The sequence below is a fragment of the Rhinoderma darwinii genome, chromosome 2, assembly GCF_050947455.1.
Source record: "Rhinoderma darwinii isolate aRhiDar2 chromosome 2, aRhiDar2.hap1, whole genome shotgun sequence".
Lineage (NCBI taxonomy): Eukaryota > Metazoa > Chordata > Amphibia > Anura > Rhinodermatidae > Rhinoderma > Rhinoderma darwinii.
Window position 1 is genome coordinate 25,300,610 of NC_134688.1, and position 13,864 is coordinate 25,314,473.

General features: G+C 44.0%; 1 protein-coding gene across 1 annotated transcript in view; it reads left to right on the top strand.

Annotated features, from left to right (window-relative positions):
- The first annotated feature begins 468 nt into the window (after positions 1–468).
- Positions 469–13,864, top strand: part of HEPHL1 (hephaestin like 1) — an 84,024-nt gene continuing 70,628 nt past the window's right edge. Inside the window, exon 1 of the mRNA XM_075851483.1 lies at positions 469–774. Coding sequence (XP_075707598.1) covers positions 605–774 — 170 coding nt within the window. The 5' untranslated portion in view covers positions 469–604. The remainder of the gene's footprint in view (positions 775–13,864) is intronic.

Genomic DNA, 13,864 nt, shown 5'->3' on the forward strand with positions numbered 1-13,864 from the left:
GCGTTGGGGTCCCGTTCTGACGTTCCGTCGGAGGTTTCCACCGGAACGGGACCCTGAGCAGGGGTTTCCGTTTCCATCACCATTGATTTCAATGGTGACGGAGCCAGGGCCCGTGGTTTCCGTTTGTCTCTGTTGTGCACCGGACCCGTCGTTTTGCCGGAAGCAATAGCGTAGTCGACTACGCTATTGCTTCCTGCAAAACGACCTCTGGTTTCCATCTGTGTCAGTTTGTGTCTGCTCAGGGTTCCGTTCTGACGGAAAGCTCAGACAAAACTTCAGAATGGGACCCCAACGCAGATGTGAACAGAGCCTGACTTGACCTAATCCATTCCGCTATAACACGCCGCACTCGTGTAACCCGCATATTGTTGAATTGTTTTTGCAGGAAGCTGCGTTCACTGTCTACAGAGCTGCGGCTCTTCTTTAGGTAAGAGTCTCCGGACCTGTGACTGCCACTTCAGCTAATCCTCCTTGCACAATTTCTCCTGTGTCCAGACCCGGCCTCTGCCTGGCAGGGGGAGTGACTTCTGTTATTGAGAGTCGGTTCTCCTAGCCGGCAAAGCTGGAAGCCTTTCATTGTGGCTGGCTGCTGACAGAGACACAAATGCCTTCTCTATACTGTACGACCATTCAGACTCTGCTGCTGCTCAGCTCTTTGTCTGGACTGGTGCAATCGCTTACAAGAACGTATTACATTGGCATCGTGGAGGCACCCTGGGACTATGCACCAAGCGGGCAAAATCTCATCTCCGGGCTCAATATATCTGATGACGAGTAAGTGCGTTGTGTCTATTCCTTGTACTATTTTGTAAATCTACTGTTTTGTTTTTTTTTGTCACATATTAATTTACAATGAAAATTGATACAATGATGATAGATCGCAACCGATTTGAGTGGCGCAACTTCTTTTTTTCCCCCTACTTTTCCCTGGAAATTGCGAGCTGCTATCCTCACTTCCATTGTCTTCGAAGGAAGATGCTTGTTAATGAATAGGACTTAATCCGTCTGCAGTACCGAGGGATGCACCGTCCGTACTGCAACTTTTTCTACGACTTGGCCGTTGCATTATGATGTCACCTTCAACTTTGCAGACGCATCATGTAACCCAATGTATTCATACGGGAAGGTGATGTGGTGCGCCGTGTCCCTGTTCTGCTGATTATGATTTTTGGAGGAAGAATTCTGCAATCTCTGCAGTTGCGACACACGGCCAAGTGTTAATCCTCGCAGTTGCGGATCTGAATAATGAACAATAATCCTGCCTACTAATAGAATCTTTAGCATATTTCAGAAGGTTATGGTCACCTGCAATGTATTAGTAATGAGTTTATTGCGACACATAGACTAAGCTGATATATAAATTACTGCTGTTATTGTTAACCCTATGCCTAACCATTAGGATCCATGACAGCCAATATAGGTCTAGAAATTCCCATTTGGGTTATTGGACCAGTAGTGGGGCATTTCAGGTCACCCTGTGACTCGACATAGAGTAGAAGTCTTAAAGGGGTTTCAAATACCTTATATACCAAATAATTCTAAAGTTAATGGAAGGGGGGCAACGTTCAGGACCTTCATCTATTAGCTGCATGGATTATCTCTCTCTTTCTTGGCTACTGTGTAATACTTCTTTTGAACCTGTGGTGGTGCTACAGGGAAATTAGACACTTCACTGGTAACCATACAAATTACAGCTGATCGCTGGAGGTCCCAGTAGTGGGACACCCTATTATCTGCTTATTGTCAAGGGACCCTTCCAACAAAAAGGGAATGTCCAAAGCAGACATTCCCTTTAAATATTTGTCACTAGGAAATTAAATGAGGGTCTAACTCTTTAAAGAGGTTCTTCAATTAGGTTTATTTGTACAAAAATGTGATAGAAAAAGAAAGCCTGGTTTAAGTACTGCCACTGCTCCTTGCTCTTTCTTTGTCCTCAGCTCAATGCCAGTTTAGTTAAAGGCCTGAGTTAGGTGAGGTAGACTGGTTGCTAGGACACACTGCTTGACAACCCTATATAAAAATCTGTCAGACAGTGTATTCATAGCAACCAGAAGCTAGACTGGCACTGTGCTGATAGCATAGAATGTTGGCAGTGAGAGTCACATGACCATGCCATTTCCAATTTCAAGCGGAGGTGTTAAAGGGGGTGCTATACTTCTACATGGGTCAGAATCCAGATGGGGTGTAACCAGTGGCGGATTAAGAAGACCATGGGCCCTGGGCTGTTACCCAAACTTTGGCCCCCCTTCTCCACCACCACCCTGCCGCGCCGTAACTATTGCTAACACTACCTAAACACTAGTACACAAAGTAGGCACATTATGCACAAAGTACACACAGTACACAAAGTACGCACATTATGCACAAAGTACGCACATTATGCACAAAGTAGGCACATTATGCACAAAGTACGCACATTATGCACAAAGTACACAAAGTAGGCACATTATGCACAAAGTACGCACAGTACACAAAGTACAACATTATGCACAAAGTATGCACATTATGCACAAAGTACGCACATTATGCACAAAGTACACAAAGTAGGCACATTATGCACAAAGTACACAAAGTACCACATTATGCACAAAGTACGCACATTATGCACAAAGTATGCACATTATGCACAAAGTACACAAAGTAGGCACATTATGCACAAAGTACGCACAGTACAAAGTACGCACATTATGCACAAAGTATGCACAGTACACAAAGTACGCACATTATGCACAAAGTACACAAAGTATGCACAGTACACAAAGTACGCACATTATGCACAAAGTACACAAAGTAGGCACATTATGCACAAAGTATGCACATTATGCACAAAGTACGCACATTATGCACAAAGTACACAAAGTAGGCACATTATGCACAAAGTACACAAAGTACCACATTATGCACAAAGTACGCACATTATGCACAAAGTATGCACATTATGCACAAAGTACACAAAGTAGGCACATTATGCACAAAGTACGCACAGTACAAAGTACGCACATTATGCACAAAGTATGCACAGTACACAAAGTACGCACATTATGCACAAAGTACACAAAGTAGGCACATTATGCACAAAGTACGCACATTATGCACAAAGTACGCACATTATACACAAAGTAGGCACATTATGCACAAAGTACGCACATTATGCACAAAGTACACAAAGTAGGCACATTATGCACAAAGTACGCACAGTACACAAAGTACCACATTATGCACAAAGTACGCACATTATGCACAAAGTACGCACATTATGCACAAAGTACACAAAGTAGGCACATTATGCACAAAGTACGCACAGTACAAAGTACGCACATTATGCACAAAGTATGCACAGTACACAAAGTACACACATTATGCACAAAGTAGGCACATTATACACAAAGTACGCACATTATACACAAAGTATGCATAGTACACAAAGTACACCTTGTAAACACATGAATATGGACATTAAACACACATGAATATGGACATTAAACACACATGAATATACACATTAAACACACATGAATATGGACATTAAACATACATGAATATGGACATTAAACACACATGAATATGGACATTAAATACATGAATATGGACATTAAACATAGATGAATATGGACATTAAACATACATGAATATGGACATTAAACACACATGCACTTACCTTTTATGTCTTCACTGCAGCTCTTCTCCTGCTCACAGCACGACACAGAGCCCGCCGACAGTCTCCCCTCCCCCATGTCCCGACAGCTAGCAGCAGAGGAGAGATGTTTAGAGCAGGGAAGGGGGGCTGGAGGGGGAGCTTCTAAAGCAGCACAGACTACGGCTGCTAAGTAGAAGCGAAGCTCCCCTCGCCCGACAGGTGCGGTCCTGGCACCGGGGCTCCCTCCGGTGCTAGCGACGCCACTGGGCATGAGGTGGTTCGGGCGGTCATGGGCCCCCTGGGAGCCTTGGGCCCCCTGGGAGCCTTGGGCCCCGGGCGACCGCCCGAAACGCCCTAATGATAATCCGCCACTGGGTGTAACTTGCAAGCAATAGTAATTCGACCCTCCATGAGCCACTACAAGCTGTTTCTTTAATTGTAGTATTAGACCCTCTCAAGAAAAGTATAGGGGGATAGAGACTAAAAAAGTGACTTCATGTCCCTTCTCCTGCCCCATCATGCTCGAATCATGTTTTTTCTTGTTGTAAAGAGTTATTGTCCTGAAGACTAATAGGGTTTTTAGATTTATTTTGTGATTGCGTCCATGTATATACGGTAAAACGTCTCTAAAGACCACCCACCCCTTTATCTAGACCAGATCTCCTTCGGTTCCATCACATACTATGCATACTGACCATCTTCTTTGAGAGGACCACTCCTCTAGTAGACCATGTTTTAATGCAATGCTCGTTTTCTTTTTGTCAAAGAGGTTTCACTGTACGTCATAAACTTTTACTTTTTTTATTATTGAGAAATTCCAGGAAACGGTTCTGGCTGATTACTGTTTAACTTGGTGAGGGTGGCATTCCAACCACAGCTGTGACAGAAAAGCTGGCACCGACGTGGGATCTTTGAGCTAGGCCAAAATATGTCTCAGCCAGGTGACGATGACTGTACTGAAACTCAATTCCTATATTTGGATGAATAATCGAGTAGGATTAGTTAGTCATTAGCGGATTACAATTATCAATTGGTATTAAAAGGCTGTTATTCTCTTGTGGAGCTTGATGAGATGACCATAATACCACAGTAGGCGGATTATAGACTGTAATCCTATATTGTTGTATTGTCCCTTCATTATAATCAGACTCCCTCACTACCGGCAGAGCAGATAAATCTCTTAGGTGCCCCGTGTCCTGACAAAATACTCTTCTCTCTTTCCTGCAGTCTTCTTCACTCCCAGGCCCCGCCTCAACATCTTGACGCCAGGGCCGGGAGTGACGAGGACTACAGGAAGAAGAGGTGAGTATCTGCACCTCGGGTCTGAGGTCCACATTACTTTAGGGGGTCTGTTCTTGGGTCTGTATTTGTTTAGGTGGTCTGGGTTCCGTATGTTGGTCTCTCCCATAAAGCTACTCCCTGAGATTAAGCGCTACGTTTTTCCAATTGTCGCCTATTAATTGGTCAAGTTCACACAGACAATGTGGGAGATGTATCAAAACTGGTGAAAAGCAAAAGCGGAGAAGTTGCCCTGAGCAACTAATAAGATCCCAGCTCTCATTTTTCAAAGCGTCTAGAAAAAGCATCAAAATGTATTAATGTGTGGTGCCAAAATATTGCTATATAGTACTCTAGCCATTGGGTAGCTTAAGGAAGAGAAGCTTGTCTAACAAATTGCATCAAATTTATCATTCCACATGCGCCATTTTGATAAAGTTGGTGCAATTTGCACCCTTTTTGCCACCTCGTAAAATTATGTATTTGACATCAATATTGATAAACCTTCCATTATGTTGCCAAATTGATATCCTGTGTTTTGTAGTCGTAGTCATGATCTGAAGTTTATGTTATGAATAGATGAGCTGCCCCCACTTGCCATCTTAACAATGGTCGTCTTTCATCACGATGCTATGACAAGAAATAACCCCCAAACCATACTACGCTACCACCACTGACTCTGCCAGTAGCCACTGTCTCTCTTCTCCGTCTCTCTGTCTCCCGTCTCACCTGTCTTAAATTAACACTTCACCTAGAAATAAATGACGAACCTGTTTAAACGTGTGTCCAACGCAATATTTTAAGGAGCGCCAGTTTAATCTCCCGGTCTGCTCTGCAGCCTACAAGCCTGTGTGATTAAAACATGTTCTGTATGTTCTTCTGCCACCTTTCCCCTCCCTTCATGTAACCTCTTCATCCGTGTGAGTGCCCCACCATTATCACGTCTCTTCTGCTCAGAGTCCCCACTGGAGGAATGGCCACGGCGCCAACAAAAAGAAACGCAGGAAACGGTGGCTCTGTGGTGATGTCATTGAATTTGAGGGGGAAGGTCCCGGCAGGGCTGTACCTAGATATCTCTGCAGCAATTAGTTATCATCGCCTGGAACAAAAGCCTTTAAAATAGTTTAGACAGAGTATTTTCTCTGAACATACATTGTACTTTACTTATTACATGCCTTGTATCACATATACTGTTCTTATGGTGTGTCAGCTTTAAAGCTACAGTACCCTAAAATATGTTATATAATATGTGAAACAATCCTATGACATCTGATTCATGTTAAAATTCACGTCATACCAGCTGGAGCTTTAGCCACGAGTGTGAGGTTAAGTAACACATCTGTTTTGGGCCATACAAAGCCCCAGGGGGTTGTGACGTCATAACACTTAACCGTTTAATGACCACTGCCATACTTTTTCCTATTTCTACAATGACCTCCAGTATCTAATGTCATTCTTCTTTACTAAGTAGAAAGGAGATCCTAGTCATACGTTTCCTATTCAGCTCTGATGGCTTTTCACTAATGCTGTCCGGGGGTCTAGGGTGGGTTTAAATGAGAACAGCTGCCATGATAAGGAGGGGGATTGTTCTTGTCTTGTGATTCAGTAGCTTTCGCATATGTTTGGCGAAAATCTGATTGACTACCAATATGGCCGCCATTACTGATCTTACTGGGGATGCCACCCAGCTTTCCCAGACACCTGCTCTGCTGTACAATAATAATCTGCCTATGCTTCAATGGATCCCAACATAACTAGGAACGTCTGGGGAAGCTGGATGACACCCGCTGTAGGCGCTATGATGGTGGCTGTATTGGTTGTCACCCAACTTTCCAAGAAACAGATCTAACTAAGCAATGACATCCAACTGCTGTGACCTCTGCTGATTGCTAGGAAAACGCCATGCCCTTTGTCTCCTGTCAAGACCACTCGCCATTTGGTTATAGACTATAATGGGCATGCCCTCATTGGAAAAAGCTGAGCAGAGCCAATAGGAGACCAAGTGGCACAGCGATTTCCCAGCGATCTGTGGGGGTCAGAGTGGTCAGACCCCTGCGATCAGACAATGGTGGCCTAATCTTGTGATATGCCACCAATGTCTATTCTGAGACATTCCCCTTAAATAATTTTCTGGTTTTAGCTAAATGAAAGAAATACTGAATATACTATGGCTGATATCTACTAAGACTGTCGTATCTTACACCAGTCGACATAAAGGAGATAGTTGGAGTGATTTGCGCCAAATTTATTAAAAGTTGCACGCCTCTTAATTAATTTGAACTCTGAAATTACATAAATTCTCAGCCTTCTATGAGCAGGTATAGATTTGCCCCAAAATGTACCCCATTTACTCCTATTTTACATTAAAAAAAATGTGGCTTAGACGACGTCTCCTTTTAGACCACGCCTACTTTTCTCTTCGCTTTACAAATTTGGCGAGAAAAGTTGCAAATTTTACATGAAATTCGTGGCACCTCACCCTTTGCGACTTTTTGGGGCTCAGATTATGCCCAAACCTGGAGTAACCTGAATAGTGAATTTGAGCCCTTATGTTTTCTTGCAATTTATGCTTGCTGTCAGTGAATGGGAACATTCAGATTTACATTTAGAAGATGAAAAACCGTCCTGATCATGTTGAACTGACACGAGTGCATAGCTTATTCCGGGAGAGAAGTTTCTTTTCACTGACCGCAAGAAGAGATATTAAAAAAAATAATTAGGAGCTGTATCAGAATGTATACAATGACATTTTTATTACGCAATGAATACCAGATACCCCTCTTTGAATAGGATTTATAACAATTTATAGCAAATTATTTTTTGGGGGGAATATTAGGGAAATCTGATGTGTCCGCACTTGGATTGGCATCAGTTCCAGTTTTTCTTGATGGTCGCCTCTGTTTTCTATACTATAGAAGTGTTTACCCGCATCCATGTGATGGGATCTGTCACTTGTCAGACTAGACTGCAGACAGATGGAGCGGCCTTTGTTTCCCCTCTGCTCCAGCAGGCAAGTTATTTCCACACTGCTGGACAGTCACTTCTATAGGAACGACAATTATGTTCTTGCGAGATGTCAGGAAAGGAGAATTTCCCATTAGAGGAAGGTGTGTGTGATGGTTTCTGCAAAAAGAAGACTTTCATGTTCCCAGGGCACGATAAAGGTCTTTGGAGGGGGCAAAACACGCACACAGGGGGAGGGGGACACTACAGCGGAAATGTAATGTTATATATACAGACCAGCTCCACCAGAGCAATTAAAGGTGTTTGTCCTTTTGACAGGTTCCCTTTAAACCTTGAAAGTGAAAGTGATCATTTACTATCCTGATGCCTTTAATTAGCGGATATTATTGGAAACAAAAAGTAGATAATTTTTAATTTATGTAGAATCTGTCTTGTCCGCTTTGCACACGCCTATGATATTACCTGTGACTGCATTATTACTATCTATCTATCTATCTATCTATCTATCTATCTATCTATCTATCTATCTATCTATCTATCTATCTATCTATCTATCTATCTATCTATCTATCTATCTATCTATCTATCTATCTAATATCTATCTCATATCTATCTATCACATATCTATCTATCTATCTCATATCTATCTATCACATATCTATCTATCTATCTATCTATCTATCTATCTATCTATCTATCTATCTATCTATCTATCTATCTATCTATCTATCTATCTATCTATCTATCTATCTATCTATCTATCTATCTATCTAATATCTATCTATCTCATATCTATCTATCACATATCTATCTATCTATCTATCTATCTCATATCTATCTATCTATCTATCTATCTATCTATCTATCTATCTATCTATCTATCTATCTATCTATCTATCTATCTATCTATCTATCTATCTATCTATCTATCTATCTATCTATCTATCTATCTATCTATCTAATCTAATTCAAAGAAGCTTTAGTGGCAGGACCAAATACATATTAGCATTGCCAAAGCAAGTAAGAAGTAAGGGAATGAGGGATAGGGACTGAGGGATTGGGGGATAGTTACACATCTAGGGTCGGGGTTATACAAGTCCATGGCATATCATGTCTCTCTCAGTTTATGGCATGCAGTGACATATTGTGCCGCTGTGCCCACTGTGGTTTCCTCTTCACCCAGCAGGATGTAGAGTTTCTCTTCCTCTTCCATGGAGCTGAAGTCCGGTAAGAGATCAGAGAGTCTCCTGAAGTGAGTGTCCCTCACTGCTGAGTATTTGGAGCAGTGTAGCAGGAAGTGGGCCTCATCCTCCACGGCCTCCTGGTCGCACTGTTGGCACAGTCGGCTCTCCCTGGGCTTGTACGTCTGTCTGTGGCGCCCGGATTCGATGAGCAGGTTGTGGGCGCTCAGTCTGTAGCGGCTCAGGATCTGCCTGTCTCTGGGGTTTGGCAGTTTCTCCAGATATGGCGCCAGTTTATATTCCCGCTGTAGACTCCGGTATATTGTCAGTTTCTGGGATGTCTTTATGTCGTTCCTCCAGTCACTGATATACTCCTCTTGGCCTTTGTTTATTGTCTCCTTGATTTCGGCTTTTGTGAGGCCGCGCTGAGTGACATTTTCTTCAGGCCAGGTCAGGGTGAGATGTTCTGGGGGCCTGGTTTACCTGGGACCCCTTGGTGTAGCAAGGCTTTATGGTGATAGGAACTTTGCCTGCTGCTGTGTAGATGGGCCCAGAATGATAGCACCCTCTTCTGGATTGTGAGGTGTAGTGGGAATCTGCCCAGTTCTGCCCGACAGGCACTATTTGTGGTGCTCCGATGGACTTGGAGAAGGTGTTTACAGAATTCTAGGTGGAAAATTTCTGTTGGGCTGGAATCCCACCTTGACCAGTTTGGGTATGTGTCCGGACCCCAGACTTCACTGGCATACAGGAGGATTGGGGAGATGATGGAGTCAAAGATTTTCAGCCAGACCGTTACTGGTGGTTTGAGGTGATAGTTTTCTTCTGATGGCATAGAAGGTTTTGCACGCCTTGTCTTTCAGAATCTCGATGGCTTGTTTAAAGCTTCCTGATTGGTTGATTTCTAGGCCCAGGTAGGTGTACCTGTCGGTCGCTGTGAGTGTGGCGTTATTTAGTGTGAAGGTCGGGTGCCTGGGGGATTTTGAGTTTCTCCTCTGGAACACCATGATGTTGGTTTTCTTTGCATTGATGGGTAGTGCCCACGTGGAGCTGAATTTTTCTAGGATTTGCAGGTTGTCTTGGAGACCTTTCTCGGTTGGTGATAGTAACAGAAGGTCATCTGCATACAACAGGAATTTCACCTGGGTGTCATGGAGGGCGAGACCTGGTGCTGAGGAGGATTCCAGAGCTGTGGCCAGTTCATTGATGTAGATGTTGAAGAGCGTTGGGCTGAGGCTGCAGCCTTGTCTGACTCCTCGGCTCTGCTGGAAATCAGCCGTTCTTCTCCCATTCACCTTCACGCTGCATCTGTTCTCTGTGTAGGAGCTTCTGATGACGTCATAGGTTTTACCTCCTATTCCGCTCTCCAGCAGTTTCAGGAATAGGCCCGGGTGCCACACTGAGTCGAAGGCCTTCTTAAAGTCCACAAAACAGGCGTAAATCTTCCCATGCTTTGTATTGTGGACGTGGCTCTTGATGAGGCTGCGCAGGGTGTAGATGTGGTCAGTGGTGCGGTGGTTTGGCATGAACCCAGCTTGGCTTTGGTGGAGGACATTGTGCTGGGTGAGGAAGCTGAGGATTCTCTTATTCAGGATGCTGTTGAACAGTTTCCCCAGGTTGCTGCTGACACATATCCCTCGGTAGTTGGCCGGGTCGTACCTGTCCCCACTCTTGTGGATTGGTGTTATAAGGCCTTGGTTCCAGATTTGAGGGAAGTAGCCGGCATTCAGAACCATATTAAATAGTTTTACTATTGCGGCCTGTATTTCTGGCGGGCTGTGTTTTATCATTTCTGGTGAAATTCCGTCTAGGCCGCTGGATTTTTTACACCTTATGTCTGAGGTTCTCTCTGTTACTTCTTGCAGTGTTATTGGTGCGTCCAGGGGGTTTTGAGAATCTTTCAGTGTTTCCTCCATCGCCTTCAATTTTGATATTATTTGTTTTTGTTCTTGGCTTTGTTCTTCTTTCGGGATATCTTTGTAGAGGTCCTTGAAATATTGGAGCCAGATGTTGCCATTTTGGATATGAAGGTTGTTTTTCTTGCAATTTTTGCCCATGTGTTTCCATAATTCCCAGAACGAGTTGTCATGGAGGGCATCTTGGAGTTGGGTAAGTTTGGTGGAGATGTGCCTTTGTTTTTTCTTTCGGAGGATGGTCTTGTATTGCCTCTGTATGTTGCTGTAGGCCTCCTTCAGACCGGTGTTGTTTGGGTCTCGGTGTTTCTTATTTGAGGCATTTTCCGTACTTCTTTGCACTCACGGTCAAACCAACCGTTAGGATGTATTTCTTGTGGCCTCTTGTAGTCACATCTTTTCAGGTCGGACTTCTCTGCCATGGTATAGAATATATTATTGAGGTAATTTAAGGCCTGATTTACCCCTCCTGGGCTGGTCTCATACACCTTGTTGTACAAGTTGTGAAGCATCTCCTGCACTTCTGGTCTGTTCATTGTCTCTTTATATTTTATAGTTGACGTTTTGGACCATTTAAAAGATGGCGGCAGGTTGAAGAGGCCGGTTTGATGTGGTTTTTGTGCAGATGGTTTGTTTGTGGATTTGATGTATAGAAGTAATTGGTTGTGATCTGACAGGTGCGTTTGTGGAGTGACTATGAGTGCGCCAATGTTGGCAGGGTCCATGTCCGTGATGGCATAGTCTACTACACTGCTGCCTACATGGGAGTTTAGTGTATATCTTCCAAAAGAGTCTCCCTTGGTGCGGCCATTCAGTATGTGGAGTCCTAGGCTTCGACATAGATTCAGTAGTTTTTTCCCGCTTTTGTTGACTGTGCTGTCATAGCTGTTTCTCTCTTTCTGCAGGGAGTTATGACAGTCGGCCTCTGCTCCAAAGATGAAGATGTTTCCATCATTGGTCAGGTAGTCTTTATCTCTCCCCGTTCTTGCATTGAGGTCTCCTTAGATGAGAACGCTGCCCAGGGTCTGGAAATGGGCGGCTTCCCTTTGTATAATCTCAAAGCTGTCTGGGTTGGAGTACGGGGACTCTGGCGGTGCGATGTACGTTGCGCAGAGGTATATGTCAGACTGAGAGGTGAGGATGGAGCTGCCTATTCTTATCCAGATGTGGCTGTCTCCTCGCTTCACGGCTTTGATCTGCTCATGGAGCTCCTCTTTGTACCAGACTAATATTCCTCCTGAACACCGGCCCTGCTTGATGTTTTTATTTTTCAGGGCGGGGACAGAGATTTCCCTGTATCCAGTGGGCACCAGGGACTCATTCTCTGTCCTAGTCCATGTTTCCAGGAGGATTTGTATATCAATATTTTTCAGTCTTTGGTTGAAGTCTGGATCGTTAGTTTTGCATCCAAAGGCTGAGGCGTTGAGGCCTTGAATATTCCAGCTGCTGATTATAAAGGACGTCATTGTGTGTCCATATACCTTGTAATGAGCGGCGCTGTGTAGGACGGGCTGGAGATGTGACTGCTGGATTTGTTGTAGATGTTCTCATGTTGTACAGTCACATTAGTTTTCTACATAGAGTGCTGAGCAGGGTCTTTATCTCCTCCATGTCTCTGCTCTGCGTGTCTCTGTGTTAGGCAGGGGGTTTCCTCCATGTCTCTGCTCTGCGTGTCTCTGTGTGAGGCAGGGGGTTTCCTCCATGTCTCTGCTCTGTGTGTCTCTGTGTGAGGCAGGGGGTTTCCTCCATGTCTCTCCCCTGCATGTCTCTGTGTGAGGCAGGGGGTTTCCTCCATGGCTTTTGCCTCTGTTGGTCTGACCTTGGGTAAAGGGTTTTTTCTCCTGGGTGTAGTGAGGTGTGTGGGGTTTGAGGTCTTTTCATTATTAGTGATGTCTCCATGATGTTTTGGCTTTGGCTGGTGTGGGGTCCAGCTCTGGGGGGTCTGTTCAGCACAATGTCTTTCAGTTCTTTGGCCAGAAGACTGACCCCTCGTTTGTTGAGGTGTTTGTCATCATACAGGTGGTGACGCTCTATGGAGGAGTGTTGTGCCAGGCTGATGTTTGACATTGAGCTGATGTTCGCTGCCAGCTTTGTGTTGATGGCCTGGGTGATCTCGTTGGGCACATCTCTTCTTGGGAGCACGGATGATATAATTATTTTACTGCCGGGGAACTTCTGTTGTGCCGTCTTTGCTAGTTGGGTCAGTTGTTCTGCAATCTGCTGTTGCTGGTCTTGGAGGTTGTTTGTACCCGTGTGTATAATGATATGGTTTGGATTGGTAAAATGTGGGTTATTGATGACTGATGTGACTTGTTGGATAGTTGCACAGTGAATTTTACTGACCCTTTTTTCTGGGAAGAGTCGCCGTGTATTAAGGTATTTGCCATTTGAGTCAATTATTAGGACAGTATCAGGACATTGTGACTTGCGGGTGGCTTGTCTGATGCTTGTGTCCTGGGTCCTGCTTGGTGGTGGTATGTGGTGCTGCTGTGGTTCTGTGCTGGAGCTTTGGTTGGCGGTCGGCTTTGTACCCACTTATATCGCTCTGTTTTCTCCTAGTTTGTTTTCATTAATTTCAGGAATATTTATTGGGTTTGGGTGATTTGATGTACTAGCATGCTGGTCATTGGCTGTCCTTATGTCAGCGCTCTCCCTTGTTCCTAGACTTTGTGTTTGTGGTTTTAGATTTTCTATCTCTAATCTGAGCTTTGTATTTTCTTGTTGCAGCTCTCGGAGTGTACATTGTATTTCCTGCAGAGCTGATGCATGTTCACATTTCAGTTTGTTTATCTCTTTAATTACTTGGTCATTTGTGTTTTTGTCACCGAGATTTCTTTGAAGTTCTTCTTTGAATTGTACAAAGTCTCTTTCTAATTGAGATAAACAGTCTC